The sequence below is a fragment of the Microchirus variegatus genome, assembly GCF_963457635.1.
Source record: "Microchirus variegatus genome assembly, chromosome: 14".
Classification (NCBI taxonomy): Eukaryota; Metazoa; Chordata; class Actinopteri; order Pleuronectiformes; family Soleidae; genus Microchirus; species Microchirus variegatus.
This window is the reverse complement of record NC_139815.1, coordinates 6,271,143-6,289,305: the sequence shown is the minus strand read 5'-3', so window position 1 is coordinate 6,289,305 and position 18,163 is coordinate 6,271,143. Positions and strand designations below refer to the sequence as shown.

The following is an 18,163-nucleotide window of genomic DNA, read 5'->3' as shown; positions in this document are numbered from 1 at the left end:
AGCTCCTGAAAACAGAACTGTCTATGAAGACTGTTGATGCTCACGATGAGCTATAATAAGTATGATTTTTCTTTTTATGACTATTAATATTAAAAATGTAAATTCATATATGTTGTGGTTTATTTTCTAGCCCTTAGTGTTCCTCCATTATTAGATGAAAAGTGATTTAATTTGGAGAAAAGGGTTGATAAACACTTCAGAATTAGAGCTACTTTGTTTACTGATGACAACTGCATCATTTATATTGTGTAAATCTAACTTGTCTAGTATAGTAATATAACAAAATATTCTGCCTCCTTCCTCAAGTCTTTACTTTACACAAGTTTACAAATGCATGCAGGGTGTGAAGGTGAAAAAATCAAAAAGCATGTCTAACACAATATGCAAACAAAAAATAAATAATGAAACATGTAGAGCAGTGTCAAAATCTGATGTGGGACAGCTGGAGGAGTCTGGTGTAAAGAGGAGCAGAGCTGGATGGTGTTAAGATTTTCTCAGAGACTTGATTAAACCATGCTTCAACTGTAAAGGACAAGGAATACAATTACACATAAAATATGAATGAAGATTTTACTTCTTTTTTTTCAGGAAAACAAACCTTTCAGCAAAATATGCCAACTGGGTGATCTGTGGACAATCTAATGTTGTCTATATAGGCGTCTTGAACAAACATGAATAACAATGAAACATTTGAATAACACTGACATTGTTCTCCAGCAAAAGCAAGGTTACTTTACTTATTTTCTATCAACCGTTCCTTTTAAAACGTTGTCGATTTACTGCCGACAACAGGGCTCGGGCACCGTGTTCTTGGACGTGGCGGCCATGTTGATGGCTTCGCTAATCGCTTAAACTTCAAGTGAACGAAGAGAAGAAGCATAGTTCCCAAATCCCAAAAAGGAATTTACCGGGATCCATTAAATAGGGAAGCCAGCGACTGGTATAGTGGACAAAATCGGCACTCACTGAGCTTTTTTGCTGACACAAGATGCCTCCGCACTGTCAGTTATGGCTGTCAAATCTCCTAACACTGTAACAGTCCCACAAGTACGACATATATTTATACATAATACATATATTATATATTGTATAGATACCTATGTATTTATAGTATTGAAAGAATTTATAAGATTGTGGGTATGGATGTGTGGAGAGAGAGAGAGAGTGAGAAACGGAGCGCAGACGGTGGCAGAAACAGCTGTGTTCATTTGTTTTCATTATTTCCGACAATAAACTGACTATTTACGCAAAAACACCGTATCTCCGTCCTTCCAGAATGAACTGTGAGTGGGAAGCTCACATGCAACAGACACTTATGGCTGTATTTAATGCACATTTATTTCAGCATAACACTTGGGCTCATGTTTATCATAGCACAACATACAGACACAATCTTATAAAGGAATGTCATGTCTTCATTCTTGCATGGCAACACCATGTAAATCGTACTTTATCTGACAAAATAATGTACTTGTTGTGGACGGTTCCAATCACCCTTTCCACAAGAATTCGGAGGTGGAAAGTTTTTCTTGTGCTCTCCACATCTATTGCATTCAGCTGACAGCGTCCTTTTGTGTATGCAGGGATCTTTACCTTTACATAAGTCCCACACTGTCCTGTATGTCAAAGCCGCGATCAGCCAACACCAAATCCCCAGAATCGCACAGTTATCAGTTACACACTCGCATCGGGATACTGTGGAATGTTACTTGGTTCATACTTGGGTTTCCTTGGTCGCACCCCCAAGCAGGAAATCGGTGAAAAGTTAATTCATTGCCGATCTTTCTCCCATTGTGATTTTGTGTTGCGCTGTTACACCCCACGACACAGCAACGGTTTAACATGGTTGAGATGGTAAGTAACGCCAAATTAAGAAAACTAAGACACGAGACTGAGAAGAGTCCGTCTACAGTGTGCAGTGGTCCAAGTAGTAGTAGTGTAACTGAGCGTCTGATGAGTACCACCTAATTGGTACATATATGGAATAGGAGTACAACAATGACGAGGTGAGAGACGAGTTAGCTGGTTCGGGTAAGACACCGCTTCCCACTCACACTTTAAAAAAAAAAACTCAAAACAGGACATTATCCTGAAAACGTGGAGGAGGCCGCACCACACGACCTCTACATGACGGTTTAGTCTCAATGTCCCCACTCAGCGCAGCATCCCCCTCGCCAGCCAGAGGCTGATCCAACACCAATGGGCTCAGGGGAGCTCCCGGAATAGGAGCGGACCCAAAGGCAGCAGGGATGGTAGGGACTGCCTGAGCAGGCATTGGCAGTGTATATGGCTTCAGTCTGTTGTGATGAACCACCTGAGCCCGCTCCCCTGAGTCCATGTGGTTGACGATACGGTATGTCAAAGCCGTGTCCCCATTAGAAGCCAGCGCCTGCACCACCCGAAAGGGGCCCCTCCAATGTGGTGCCAACTTGGTACGACTCTCAGTACCACCAGTGCCCCCACACCATAGGCACGGTGGCAGCTACCCTTGTCATGATACTGCCTTTGCCTTTCGTGGGCCTCTGCAGAGTTAAGCCGGGCCACGCAGAAGGCCGACTCCAACTTCTCCGCAATGGTCGACGCATACTTGGCGAGAGATCCAGGGCCCTGAGTGTCCATGACACTAGAGGGCACCAGAACCTCCGCAGGAACTCAATATGTATCGGCTTCCCCTGGACGTCAGGGGCAACTCCAAAATGTCCGCAGCTACTCTCTGCATGCAACAGAGAAATGTGCGGCTGCTGGTCCCCCATGAAGCTGCCGCAAAAGCTCCGGTACCATGGACACAGGAACCACCACCTGAACCTGCTCCTTGTCTGAAGGTGAAACTCGTACCGTGCGACACAACAGTCCCTCAATCACTAACAAGCGATGAAACTCAGTCCACAGCTTCCTTAAACTAGCGGACGAACCCCTCGGAAGTCGGCAAGGCCGCTTAACCAGACCCTGATCCAACCATGTCAGCACTGTACTTATGTCAGGGTCCTCATGCTGCAACGACTTCCACTCAACCTCACTGCCACAGAGAGGAAAGGTGCGGGCCAGCTCTGCGGGCGTTGAATGGTCTGGTCCTCCCACAGAGGCCACAGTGGGCATATCAGCCAGAGAAGAACCCGGCTCAGCGGGGTCAGAGACCACAGGTCTAAAGGGCATCCGCATTCTTGTGGCGAGCGCCATCCTTATGGACTATGACCCAGTCAAATGGGTCCAGCTCTAATCCCCACCTACATCTCCTTCCAGTGGGGTCATTATCAACTGTCATGGTCCTGAGGCCCAGCAGAGGGCGATGGTCAGTTATGATGGAAAACGTGTTTAAACTCATGCACCGCCCACACTACAGCCCATAGCTCTCTGTCAAAGGTGGACCACCGCTTTTGCGCCTGTGTGAGTGCCCGGCTAGCATAGGCAACCACCTTCTCACAACCCCCCTCATCTTGCGCCAACACGGCTCCAACGGCATCCTTAGAAGCATCTGTATACACCTTGAAAGGAAGTGTGAATTTGGGCAGCATAACCACCGGGGCAGAGGTGAGTACCTTTCTAAGGTAAGAAAACGCCGTTTCACACTCAGCCGACGACTCAAAAGGCACATTCTTTCCAGCCAACCGATTCAGGGGGGCAGCATGCTTCGAAAAGTCCCGCACAAACCTCCTATAGTAGGAGCACAGGCCCACAAAAGCCCTGACTTCAGAAGGGGTGTGTGGTGTTGGCCAGTTTCTGACCTTATCAGTATTCAGTATACAGCCAGGGCGTCTAGGCTGTCATCCACTCTCGGCAGGGGTTGTGAGTCCTTGATTGTTACTGCATTGAGATGACGGTAATCAATGCAAAACCTCCCTTTCTTCCTCACCAGCACCACCGGAGATGCCCAGGGGCTGCAACTTTCTTCCACCACCCCATCAGCCACGTTCCATCTCCACCCGTTTCCCCGGGGAAGCACGATAGGCACGCTGTTTGATGGGGGGTTGATCACCAGTCCTAATGCGATGCTTGACCAACGGGCATCTGCCTGTGTTCCTGTCTGCTGGTTGAGGAAACCCGTGAACTTCTGCAGCAATCGAGTCAGGTCAACTCTCTGCTCCACAGTGACAGGAGAGTCATTGAGAGAAACCGTCTCTCTGCCGTTATAGGGGCAGTCATACTGCAATCAGTGACACGTGGGGGCACCAATATGTCGGTCCTTTCTACTGGGTAAAACTCCCCCAGGTGTAGCCCCTGTTGGAGCTCAATTTCCCCCCCTGTAGGATTAAGGACCCGGGCTAAAGTCACACCGTTCTTCACACTATTAACTGTGTGCGCCACCACCAGTCCCGCCGTTTCCAGGGCATTAGGCTCCAGGTACCCTTCAAAGTCAGCGGCAGGCCGACTGACACCCGCAGATGAGAGAATATGCACTGGCACCAGGGCCTCACTAAGTGGGGGAATAGTCACGATATCGGCTAGGGACACATTACAACATTGAGGGACCAACTCATCACTCCGAAGCAGGGGCACAGCAACGTCCAACAGTTGCAACACACCCCGCCGAAAATCAAGCAGGGCATGGTTCCGGGACAGGAAGTCCAAGCCAACCAAGACACTCTGAGTTGATTCCCTGAGCACATGAAAATGTGCTGCCAGCTGGTTGGACCCAGGCGGAAGGTGACCTCAATGGTGCCCAACGTATCCAACATCTGCCCATTTACGGCACACGAGTCAACATAGTTCTTCCTAAGGGGCCTATTTCGCAGGGCAGGGACTAACATGCGGAAGTCAGCACTGATCCCGAAGCCCCCGAATCCACTAATATGGGGACCTCCGTGCCCTCGACCACACCCCTAACTTAAGAGGTCGAATTACCACTACAACTGATAATAGAGTCCCCGACCATATCACCGCAGGGGCCATCCATTAGAGGAGTTGGTGTTTGGGCCTCAACACTAGCTACCGTCCGTTTCCCTGGTGGTTGTTGCCCCCGCCCTGTTGTTGTGGCAGGAACTGCACGGCATGCTTTCTGGTCACCTCCTCACCCCGAGCACGCCAGCTAGGGCTAGGGCTCCTGCCCCTAAGCGGCATAGCGGTTGGGGGTGGACTGGGGTCAGCACAATAGTTACCTGAGGGAAAACTCCCCTGCGGCACAAATCGTCCACGATCGGTTTGCTTGTCTGTCAGGGAGCCCCCTAGATTGACACCCCCTCTCGCCACAATCACATCTACAGCACCCCCTAGAAGGCGAGTGAAACCCCCGGCTAGCTGCCCTAAATCTCTGATTTTCATCATACATCGCTCTCATTTCAACCTTCATTGCATGCATTTCATCAGTCAATTTATCAACAGCACTTTTAAGACCATCAGAAACTGACACAGATTGCACAGACTGGCTCCCGCCCGGGTAGGTCACCAAGCTTGTACTCACATAGTCTCTCTGTAGAGCCAACCTTGAATTTTCACAACGCTCTGCCACAGTCAAAGCCTCCTCCATGTCCGTGGCGCCCTGCTCCAGACACTTGGCGTCCAAATGCCGCACCAAGTCGCTCCTTCACAGCAGTATAATCCGATTTGACTGAAGTGGGAAGGCTGTCCCACAGCAGAAAAGCCGATCCATTGAGGCGAGTAGGAAGAATCCTCACCAGCTCCACACTGCAGCCGTGGCCGTCACCTGTAGTGGCTCGGACACCTCCAATTGCCTCACCCAGCTGAGGAAACTATGCCTCCCGTCACCAGAGAAAGGCGCAGGCAGATCAACCTTCAAGTCACCGCCGAACGAGCGTCTCCCTGCTGCTCCTACGCCGGGTTTAAAAGGGTCCTCGTCTCCGTGCCACATGTTAGCAACGCCGGCGTACGCCGTCTTCAAAGCACCACGCACGAGAAGCTAGCTAGCTATACTGAGGCAGCTAAGCTAGTAAACACATGTAACAACAACAACAGCCCGTACGCGCACGAGAAGTCCAGCGGCTTCAGAGAGAGCACCGCTGCCACCAATGTAACCGAGCGTCTGATGAGTACCACCTAATTGGTACATATATGGAATAGGAGTACAACAATGACGAGGCGAAAGACGAGTTAGCTGGTTCGGGTAAGACACCACTTCCCACTCACACTTTTATTACAGCGTAGAACAAGAGCACAGCGGAAGTCCGCCAACATGACGTCATCACAGAGAGATGAGAGAACAATCTGCTACATTAGTGAAGTACAGGAAGTAAAGGAAGCCTTACCAGTCTTACCTTACCTTACCTTCCTGCTCGAAATGGAGACTGCAAACCCTCTGAGTTTCCAGGTTTGTCTTTGGTGTCTCAAAAACTCCAAAGAAGCTTAGCATAGCTTAGCATAGCCGACTTAAAACTTTCACCGCTCTGAATCTCTGACCGGCAAATAATGGGAACTTACTGCACCATATTGTGTAAACTTTACACAACTCACGCTATCCACTGTACTGTGATAATGACTGCGCTGTCGCCACTCATGGATGTATTATATGAACTGGATAGAGCACCGCCCCTTTGGCTACGTACATTCCGATGAAGCTGCTCACCCAGCGCATATGCCAAAAAAGTTTTTGACTTCCGCGTTTGTTTCCGGATTATGGGGCCCATAGAGCATGCGCAGTATTGTCACTACCATAATGCCTCTTGGCTATGTGAACGAGCCGTCCTCGTCATCGACTTGCTCCACACGTACATGAACAGCGAAAGGCATGATGGGAGTACGCTAATGACGTGCGCTAGAGGATTTCATGAATACTGACGTCACGTTAACTTCGGCTTTAGTTTATATGTGTTACAGGAATAATGTTGTTTTTTCTGATTTCCCTTATATAATTGTATAATTGTTATTATTAGGAATAATAACAACGTGTTAAAGTAGTTTTATAACTCCCGATTCTTTCACTCAACATTTATTTTTTAGTTTATATTCAACTCTAATTTGCGTGTTCATCACATTTAACAGTAACTTCATGAACCGATAGTGACGATAAGACAAACAGCCTCCCCGGGAATCAGTTGTGAAGTGACTGCAGGTCTCAGTGCATCACACGGTCACAGCTCCACAGTCCACACTGTCATCAGTGTCACGATGACATCATCACACGGTCACAGCTCCACAGTCCACACCGTCATCAGTGTCACGATGTCCGGGACTGAACACAGTGATAAAGTGCAGCATGTCAGTCTCCTCTCAATGAATCCACACAGCAGCTCATTAATACATCGATAATACGTTTGAAAATAAATGCTAATGAGCGACGAATAAATAACTAAAACCTTAAACCTTAAAAAACAAAACAATGCCCCAAGGGATTTTTGTTGCAGTACCCACAGTGGCCACCATGTAAAAATTGTCTTCAAGGCAGAGGGGGCGGTGCTCTATCCAGTTCATATTATACATCCATGTTGCCGCTGCGAGAATACGAGACGGAAGTGAGCGCGGGCACAGAGCATTCTGGGAGTTGTTGTCGTTTGTGTGATGAGCGATAAATACATTTTTCTGCCTTTCTCGGCAGAAGGCACTTTCTTCAAATATTATTTCACATTTCTACTCCATAGATGACCCATTTTTAATAGACATTCATCTTCCCAGCAGTGAAATATCTTTTTAATTTTGTCAAGAAATTTCAGGTTTTTTAAAATGGAAACTTCATTAAATGTAAAACATGTGGCGATCTTGTCACAGGAAGTGAGCCAAAGCTCATGATCCCACACACAGCAGTAAAACAGGTCGCGTGCATCTTTAAAACTCATTGGCAGCCAGCCATTTTCAGCACAGAACTGCCAAGCGTTTTACAGCATTTTGACAGATTTTCTTTTGAAAACGCACAAAACAGTGTGTTCTATGTAAACACTGATATTACTAAAAGAAAGAGAAGACCCTCCTCTTTTAACAGACGTCAATGGCAGTGAACTGTTGTATAGAGGGTTTTCACGGCGCGTCATCACTGCGTCATCAAATCGGAAGTCGCCATTTTGGAGGTACTCCGCAGGTAAACAAAGTGCACTCGAGCAGATCCCAAACGTCGGACGAAAGGAAATCATAAATTATTGCCTTGTTTTTGGATGTACCAATCGGTCGTTTGGAATAACATTTGGAGTTGTATAGACTACCAAAAGTTATAACAAATCAGGGAGAACAATGTCAAAAGTTATCAGAGGAAAGGGGGCGCTTGTGGTTAATGAAGCTCAACCAGGATCTAAGAGGCAAAAATCTGGACAACATCCAAATTCGTTCAGCCCATTTGTTGTCAGGTAAGTGATAGCAGCAGCTCTTAACCCTTTTAGCACCACAATAATAAATATATATTCTTTCAGGGGCAGTTTGAATGATTGAAATTGCACTAAGTAGCGTTGGTAATTTGAAATACACATGCCACAGCACACCGTAAATTATCCAAAATATTGTGCCCTTTTCCTGCAAAGGCATTCAGTCTTTCCCTGTACGCCTTAGCGTCTATAACGCGTTTTCTATTGTCTATAATCAGTTTTTAGCTACGAGGAGCCTCCAGGTACTTCCAATATGGCCGTGCATCCGGGTTACTGCCCTGAACGTGACATCGGTGAAAACCCTCTATTTGAATTGACGTCTATAGACGTCATTGGCACCCAATGAGTTAAATGGTGACGTTATATTGAACAGTTAGGAAAGAACTAAACAAATAACTAAGTGGAAATCGATGAATGAGGCCCTTTATTTTCTTCTCTTTATTTTGAGTGGAATGGACAAAAAAGAAAAAACAAAGCAGTGTTAAATAAAATATAGTGTGAATTCACACAGACGCACACATTGATTAAAAAAATTAAAACTGCTGATACTTGGGATGGTGTTTTATGACAGTTAAAAATAACAATGAAGAAAAAATCAGTTGCGCCCTCAGTGTTGATAATGGTAAATGGTTACATACAAAACCTACATATATCGATGCTACATATGGGTAACACATTTCATAGATGTATTTATGCCACAATCATTAGAGGACATCGTGGTGAAAGACAACACAGTGAGAAGCCAACATAAACTTAATGAGACAGAACATTTCGGGTTGGGAGCTCGAGAGGCTTTTACGATGCAGCCTGGGTCCAGAAAGTTATCAGAACGTATATATATGGCTCTGACCTGAATCCAACTTTGAGCTTGTTGGAAAAACATTGGACTCCACTGGACTTTTAAAACATCAAATCACAGCCATGGTCACTACTGTATGTAGGTAAAAGTTTGGCACCAGTTGGGGTTAGACGACAGCAGAGAAGAAACAATGACAAACATGAGAGTGGTTAAGATTTAAAAAGACGAGGGAGAGGCCGAGGAATCAAATTAAAATAATAAGAATAAGAATAAAAAAAAAAAACACCAAACCCGACAAAATCCACATCTGTAAATAGAAGTCGATAATAAAAACTCTGGAAACACAAACGTTTGTTACAGGATCTCAAATGTACAATGTTAGCTGCATGTAGAAAACAGATGCATTCATTTTGATTATTTAAAAAATATATATTTATATGCACACTCTTTTGTACAGCGGCTAAACACTTGTTTGGTATTAAAATTTGCACACCTTTATGTAGTTTTGTGTGTTTAAATAGTACTATCTCTCCTCCTCCGCCATTCTCTCCAGAGATAATGATTTTTATGAAGGAGCAAATCTGCCTTTCCCTTTCCTTAAAAATCTTTCTTCATTTTGTTTGTTTTTCTAGTGGAATGCCAAGAGTTCTTAATGGAAAGAAAATAATTTGTAAATATGAAACCCTAGATCCCTTCTTTACACACTGGCCAAGTTACAGGTTTGACAGGAAATTAAAATAAAAGGAGACAGGTGAGCTTTACCTAAATATCCGCGTCTGACTGAAACACAGACATTTAGACGTAGTGCTGATTGTTCAAAAAACAAAAACAAGAGAAGCGCTCCTTGTGGAGCACACACGTGCAGTGTCATGTTGCTACTGCTGCTGCAGGAGAAACATTTATCAAGATAAGCTTTTCCCCAGTGAGGTTGTGAGAAGGTTATGCAAACAGTGTATGACTGGCCAAGAGACTCCTCTGTCACAGAGGACTTGCATTAAATGCTTCAATTGGTTTGTAGTCATTAAGATATTAAAAACTATCTTTTTTTTAGTTTTAAATTGTCTCAGTTCTCATATTCATGACATAAATCCGTGCAAAATAATTCTATCTACTAATCCCTCTAATCCTGAGTAACCTTTTAAAAAATACTTCAATCGATCCCAAAACATAAAATAAAAAGGAAAATGAAGAATGGATTGAATGATTGTGGAAAACCAGAGCGACCAACCTTCGACTTAGAAGACACACAAAGACATTCACACGCAACAAAAAGACATGCTGAAATAATAAAAAATGTGCTCGCTTCTTTCCCTCAGCTCATTCTCTCCATCACAAACAAACAAAAAACACACAACAACAACACACAACCATAATGAAGCAAGGGAAGTTAAAGAATAAACAAACAGGTGGTACACATGAGTAAAAGCATCCAAAATGATGCAGATATAATGCTAATAAATCAGTCAACATCTCAATAACGTCTCTGCGACTGAGTCTTATACAGTGTTTCGTGTCACCAGCAAGAAGAAAGAACTACACAAGCCTAGGCTCTGTGCCCAAACAGGCTCAGGCACATATTATTATGATTATTATTATTAATATATATACTTATCATATATAATTCAAAAAAATATACCTGACATTGAGGCTGACATGGTCTCAATCGCTTGTCTTTCCACTGAACTGTTTACTTTGGTAAAGGGTATCCTCATCACATGACTGCATCGCTTTGCTTCAATACATTTCTTCCTCTTCCTTTTCATTTTTAAATAAGACAAGAATTGTTTTTTTTGTAACTAAAGGTAAGGTGTAAGCGCTTTTTTCTCATTCAAGGCAGCATCACAGCCAAGTTTTCAATGGAGGGCAAATGATCGCTGGACCCTCATCCACTTCCTTCTCCTTCTTGACTTTCTTTCCTCCTCAGCTCTGGTGCTTCTTCTTATTTTTTCTTCTCCATGGGGTGAAAGTGCATAGGAGTTGGGCTCCCACAGTTGCAGCAAGGATCTGCTCACAGTAGTAAGGCCTTTTTGTTTCTCCAAGATCATCAATGTGACTGCTTAGGTCTGCACAGTGAATGTTTCAATGTGTTTGTGTGTGTATGTGTGTGTGAAAGAAAAAAAAAGGGAGAAAAGTGTGTTTTATGTGCATTTGTCTGTGTTCATGTTGGAGAAAGGCAGACTTGTGTCCTTGTCCTGCCTCTCACCTTCCTTCCCCCCCACTCGTATCTTACTCTTTCGTATGTTGTGCTGCTTACTGACGCTGCTCCTCCCCCTCCTCCTCCTCCTGGATGACCTGGATGTCGTCAGACGGCGAGACGGGGAGGCTGGTGGGCAGACTCGGGAGCAGGCTCTCCGTCTGTGGCTCTTTGCTCTTCTCCTCCTCCTCGATTGTCTTCTTCCACACCTTATGGTTCTCTGTCAGGTGCTGCATGATGCTGCAGAACAACCGGCGGTGTCTCTTCCTCCTTTCTGCAGAAAATGAAAGGAAAGGAGTACATCAATTTAAGGCTGTGACCACATTTAAAGGAGATAGTTCAGGTTTTCTGGAGTGTGGTTGCATGAGATATTGAAGGTGGCCTGGAAGTGCAAACCATTTTCACAAAACATAAAACACTTATAAATCCCTCCAAAAAATGCACAGATGCTGTTCCTTTCAACCTGGCTTTCAAAATAAGAGCCACATCCAACTTTTGCCCTTTTTCCTTTCCTATTGGTCTCTTTTTCTTGTGTTGTTTTTATGTCTAACTGTACATCACTTTGGTCAACTTTGTTGTTTTTAAATGTGCTTTAAAAATACATTTGGATTGGATAATGTTCACTGTATGAGTTAATTCTATAAAACTAAAGCGGACCTAGACCGGTCGTCCTGCTCCGGGCACTAGTCCGGGCACATCCAGTTGCGTACATTGAACCGCAGAAGAAGAATAACGTCCGTTGTGGAGGTGTTTCACGAGCGACAGTGTCTTCTGACTCTGGATCTGACTCCGGGTCAAAGTCATAAAAGGGACTGCAGCTGGGAGTCGTGACCAAGCTATTTTTAAACATTGTTAAAACAATGTTTTGATAATGAGGAGCAGTGCATCCACCATTCCAGAAGGGGGAACTGCGCTTCTGAGAGCTGGTGTGCCGAATGTCACTTCTGGGGTACTGGCCAATCACAACACAGTCTGTATTCTCAGGCGAGATGTATGTCTGAAATAGCGCCGGCTGACAAGTGCTTCAAAAAGGACAGATTTCTATCGGCTCGTTTACAGCAACTAGAAGGTTTTTGACCATAAAAACAAGTTAATATATGTAAGTAGACCTCCATAACTAACATATATGTGCAACAGGACCACTCTATGTGACCTTTAAATAAAATACATGTTTTTATGTCATTCCACAAGCCCCATCTTAGCAGTTTGTTACATAAAATGTTAAATATTTTGTGTCTTATTGTCAAAACAATTAAGAAAAGAAAAGGACCACTCACTTCAGGGTTATTCAAGTGTTTCAAGCTTTGTATAAGTGCTTTTATAATTATGGATTGCACTTCCAGGCGACCATACTTTACCCTCTCTCATTGATAAAATGGCTGCCAGCAGGGACAGGGATTCAAATTTAATATTTTGGCCATTTAATAAATAAAAAACCCACCTAAAAGAAACAAAAGTGTCAACTCCAAATGATAAAACAAGGTTTGACATCTTACTTGGTGCAAGCTCGTCTTCTAGCTCATCTTCCTCCTCGTCCTCTGTGTCCGTGTCCACCTGCCCCTCCTCCTCATCTTCATCCGACCCCCCTTCATTAATCCAGTGGCCGGGAAGGAGGCCAGCTGCGTCGTACGAGTTACAAAGAGGCCCAACGATGTGCGTGATGAAGGACTCCTGTAGCTTAGCGAGCTGTGGCGAGGACCGGTCCATGAAGGGGCTGATGGGTAATCCCAATCTGGCCTCCTCGTCTCCCTACAGATGAAAAGCAAAGATTATGGTCATAGGTCGTGAGGGGTTGCACATTCACAGAGCAGTAGAGCATCACTGCTGATACATTATATTTGTCTTGAACCCTTATGAGGAATAATTAGAACTGAATTGTTCATTGACAGATTACCATATAGTTTGATTCCCCATGCTTTATTTTGTAGCTGCAGCTCTTACAGCATTTTAATTTTATGTTTTATTTTGAATTATGTGTTGCCCGGCAAACTACAAAAATGGAAAAAAAGAATATGGCTGAAAACACCCACAAAAGCTTTAAAAGTGATTAAGCAACTGGGAGGCAAAGGGTTGACAGTGATGTGAGATAGACCCAAAAATAAGACATGTAGAGACGCTGACAACTTAAAGAAAACAAAATAATATAAGCAGTGTGTAGTCTGTAAAGGACAAACTGCACAAGAGATGCAGTGTGTGACTTTTGAATATAAACACATTGTTTAAAGCGGACTTAGAGTGGTCCTGTTGCACATAATATGTTAGTTATGGAGGTCTACTTACATACATTAACTTGTTTTTATGGTCAAAAACCTCCTAGTTGCTGTAAACGAGCCGATTGAAATCCTCTTTTCTGACGCTGTTCCTGAGTCCCGAGATTTCAGAGTGAACTCTCACCCCCAGAAGACAGAGTCTTGTGATTGGCCAATACTATTCAGCACATCCGCTCTCAGAAGCGCAGCTCCCCCCTCTGGAACGGTGGATGCACTGCTCCTCATTATCAAAACATTGTTTTAACAATGTTTAAAAATAGCTTCTTCTTTGTAACTTAATGTGAACGCACCCTCAGAAAAAGACTTTGAAGCATGTGTGATTTCTTCAGCCACATCGTTTTTGGTTGTGGCTTTTCCGATCCTGCTGCGATCGCATTTTGCCTTTGAATTCTTTGACAATTTGTTGTTTTTCTTGAAGGCTAACTTTAGCATATTTGGCTCCGTGTTTGGTGTCAAAATGCTGATAGATTGTAGATTGTGCTCTTTTTGACGACCGACACCGCCTCATAAACAAAAGACATACCGGATTTTCTCCTTGAAGCAAAAACATGTATTCGCCTTCCCATCTTTCTTGAAACTGCCTTTCATCTGCATCAATCTTTCTCTTCCTGGACATTTTGGGATAATTTGTGGATATTTAAATCTCAATTTCATTCGTCGCATGATGCATATGATACACTGCAAACTAGTGGCAGGATGCTGTCACTTTACAGGGGAACACAATCACCATGCATTGTGGGAAATGTAGGCTATGGTAAACACGCCTTAAAGCAGCATAGACCTCGAGAGCCAGATGTGGTGGGCCACATCTTCTTTATCATCTGGCTTCTGGGCTTCTGTACATCAGAATGGTGATGAACACTGGTTGGAAGGGCCCCCTGGGAATTTTTGCCTCGGGCCCCTACAGACTCTAGAATCTCTTCTCTCTTACCTACTGCTTTACACATATTTGACAAAATGCTTATACAAGTCTTAACATGCATATTCTTACATCAACTCGGTTATAATGTTTATAAATGTTGCTTACAGCTGGTTTGAGCAGGAAAGAAATGTATATGTAACTCTAAATAAAAAACAAGTTAAAAAAAAAAAAAAAAGCAGAATATTTAAAAGAAACTTCAGCGGATTCACTTAGACTCATATTTGTGTGGACTTTAGGTTAAGGAATTATCCCCAGCTCTCTGAAACACGAGAAAGTTAGTGAGAGAAGGGTTGAAATAAGAGCCGTACTCTGCAGCATCCCCTGAGGAGTGTGGTTAAGTTACACACTGGCGTTTTAATTAATGCTTTTATGTCCCTTCCAGTTTTACTCGTGTTGACCTTTGTTAACTGAATTTATAGCCTGGATTAGATTTAAATAGGTCAGCTATATATAATATAATCCACATGATCTCGTTTTAGATAAAACTCAAAGATGCATTATTACTTAAGTACAGGCTACCACAGTTTAGTGTATTTATGCTAACACTGTATTGCCTGCAGCGTTATCATGTACGTCTGTACCTGCTCGTAAAACTCATTCACGATGCCCTCCGTCCATTTGAGATGCAAGTCACGGACTTTAGCCGGTCCGTTGATGTCTGCCAGCTTGATACACACTTGGCACACAAGCAGTCTGTCATTCTCGTTGGTCCAGTCGATGCCTGGACTGTTCACATCATTCACCTGTTAACAAGCAAACAGAGATCAATGCCTTTGAATCACCTGTTCCCTTCATTCTTTATGCTTCATACCATCCTGCTTATGTTTCAATCAAAGACTTAAAGCAGACCTAGACCGTAAGTTCCAATTAAAGCTGTGTTTATGCGTCATTACCTTGTTTACGAAGCCCTGAAGGTTCAAAACAAACAGTTTAGCCACTGCTGAGAACTCTGTGTTTTATTGTAATCTCGGGCTCAGCGAGATCTCTGAAAAAACCCGGTCCAGTTGCGTAAACAGCAGTTCTCCGGAACAGCAGATCATCCTGCAAACAATGACCTCCCAACAGGAAGTGGAACGCCCGTAACAGGAAGTAAAGCCTAACATTGTCCGATCTTTACAAAATTTGATATGTGAAACAAGTGAACTTCCCTCAACACGTTTACAGACACTCCTTTGACCAACAGGAAGTCAGCCATTTTGAACAGGAAGTGCCCTCTAACTTTAGCGTACATTACACAAACCCCTCAAAACTTGGAACGGAAGACCTGGGGACTCGCTCTGATGCGTTCATTGCGCACATTGGGATGGCTCCTTTGGCCGACATTCGCGGGGAAGCCGCTGAAAATAACTAGTACTGAAAATAACTAGCACCGCAAGCGGTGAATGAACGGGTTCATGGGCGAGGCGTGCATGGCGGCGTGGGCACACATCGACTCGCACGCATCAGCTCGAACCCGTTCAGATCCGTTTGCGGTGCTAGTTATTATTAGGGTTCAAGCACGACTGTGCAAGAACCCTCTTGAAATGCAAGGAATTGTTATTATTATTCTTATTAGGGTTCGAGCATGAATGTGCAAGAACCTTCTTGAAATGCAAGGAATTATTATTATTAGGGTTCGAGCACGACTCTGCAAGAACCCTATTGAAACTGTAGGGATTATTCTTATTATTGTTATTATTATTTTTCCGCCGAATGAATCGCATTTTTGAGGCCTTTCCGATGCCCCAAAACTCACAGATTTTTGCGACCGCATCAATCCTGGTAAAAATGTACGTATTTAATAGGTCCGTGAAAAAGTGTGGAAAATTGGAAGTGGGAGGGGCCAATAAGCGTGGCACCCCCTGTCCAAATTCACCCTGAACACCACAATTATCGTACATGCACGAAAATTGGTACACGTGTAGAAGGTCAGGACGAAGAAAACATTACATTATGACCATGATCCAAACGCAACAGGAAGGCTGCCATCTTGGACTGAACAGCCATTTTTGGGCGTTTTTGGCGAATTTGCACCAATGCTACAAATTCTATCTAGTCCTACATTTTTTTGAGCGATCACCTTCAAATTTGGTGAGATCGCTGTGGACCAGTTGAGGAATGGAATAAATTGGAAAAAAAAAATAATATCGCATTGCGCACGCGATATGGGGCAACAAAGTTGGCAAAAATTCAAGAATTGGAAATGGCCCAAAATGAAAATATTCAATTTCGAAAACAGCACCCCCTGGTGACAGCAGACAATATTAAATTGACAGTTTTTAATGCTGCTCTAACAGGGATTGCTGTATCCACCTGAAAAACCCATCCTGACAATTTCGAAAACAGCGAGACAAGTGAACTTCCCTGAACACATTTACGGACACGATGGAACGAGAAACCGGGTGACCGCGTTTGTACCGCACGTAGCAATGGCGCCGCAACCCAACATGCATGGGGACTAGGGTTGGGAAGATTCACCGATTTGCATCGGTATATCGATATGAACATATACGATGCAGTTGCATCGAAGGCAAACTTCTGCATCGGTTCAAAGTCCGTATGAACTCAAGATGTATCGTATCTAAAACATCTGCATCGATATAAACCGAATAATATCTATTATTATAAACGTATATAAACTATAAAAACTGGTCTATTTCTGGTTTGAGTTGTCTCCGCAGCCCGAGGCGGTGAGTCAGGTCAGAGATGGTAGAGACACGGAGGAACAACCTGACGTTTATCACGCTTTCACAAGTGTGGTGGAGAGCTGTAAATTGTGCCGTGTCTCTGTTAAATACACCGGCAGCACAACAAAATTAACTCCTCACCTGAAGCGGCGACATGACTTGAATGTTTTCCAAACCCCGTTCAGACAGAGTTGTTGTTATGTTGCTCCCGTTTGTCAATATGTAAACACTTTTACACACAGATCTACGCAGACACATTCACTCACTTCTTCAGTGCTTCTTTTATTGTAAACACGAACGTATGCACTAGTTGCTATCTACTGGTAGCAAATTTTATAACATATTTCAGCTCATACATAACAGTTATCTTTTCAGATTTGTGTTTAAGATTATACTTGTATCAGTTCCAGAGATACCTGTGAACAATTCTCTGAAACAAGTCTCTGCTTCAAAGCAGTGTGTCTCAGCACATTCAAGCTCTCTCTGATCTCTGTTGTATGTCCTATGTTTCAAAGTAAAAGAGCCAGCTTTAATGCTTTAAGTGCCATAACTTGAGAACTACTATGTATTCGATAGTATAATTTTCTTCTGCATCGCATCGTATCGTATCGCATTGTGTTAAAATTAAATTGTACTGTATCGCACTGTATCATAATAGGTGGGAGAATCGTATCGCTGGTAATTTTCATGAATCGTTAATGTATCGAATCGTTGGCAGTGTATCGAGATGCGTGTCGTATTGCTTCGATGATGAAGATTCCCAACCCAAGCGGGGACGCCGCTGAAAATAACTCGTACCGTGAGTGGTGAATGAACGGATTCGGGTCGAGGCCTGCGTGGCGGCGTGGGCACACAGCCACTCGCGCATATCGGCTCGAACCCTTTCAGAAACGCTCGCGGTGCTAGTTATTTTCAGTACTAGTTTTTGTTAATGTTTTTATGACTAAATGACAGGGAACAAAGGAGGATGCCATTTTGTGCCGTGCTCGGCTGCAGTTGCATTATTTAGAGCACTATTAAGTGCAGTTATAGTTCAAGATGTGATGTATTTACAAGTCTCTGTTTAATGTGAAAA

General features: G+C 43.8%; 1 protein-coding gene across 1 annotated transcript in view; it reads right to left on the bottom strand.

Annotated features, from left to right (window-relative positions):
• Nucleotides 1-11,286: 11,286 nt before the first annotated feature.
• pde3b (phosphodiesterase 3B) overlaps nt 11,287-18,163 on the bottom strand; it is a gene marked incomplete at both ends in the record, with an annotated part of 120,376 nt that continues 113,499 nt past the window's right edge. Inside the window, 3 exons of the mRNA XM_083901033.1 lie at nt 11,287-11,504; nt 12,727-12,979; nt 15,004-15,165. Coding sequence (XP_083757159.1) covers nt 11,287-11,504; nt 12,727-12,979; nt 15,004-15,165 — 633 coding nt within the window. The remainder of the gene's footprint in view (nt 11,505-12,726; nt 12,980-15,003; nt 15,166-18,163) is intronic.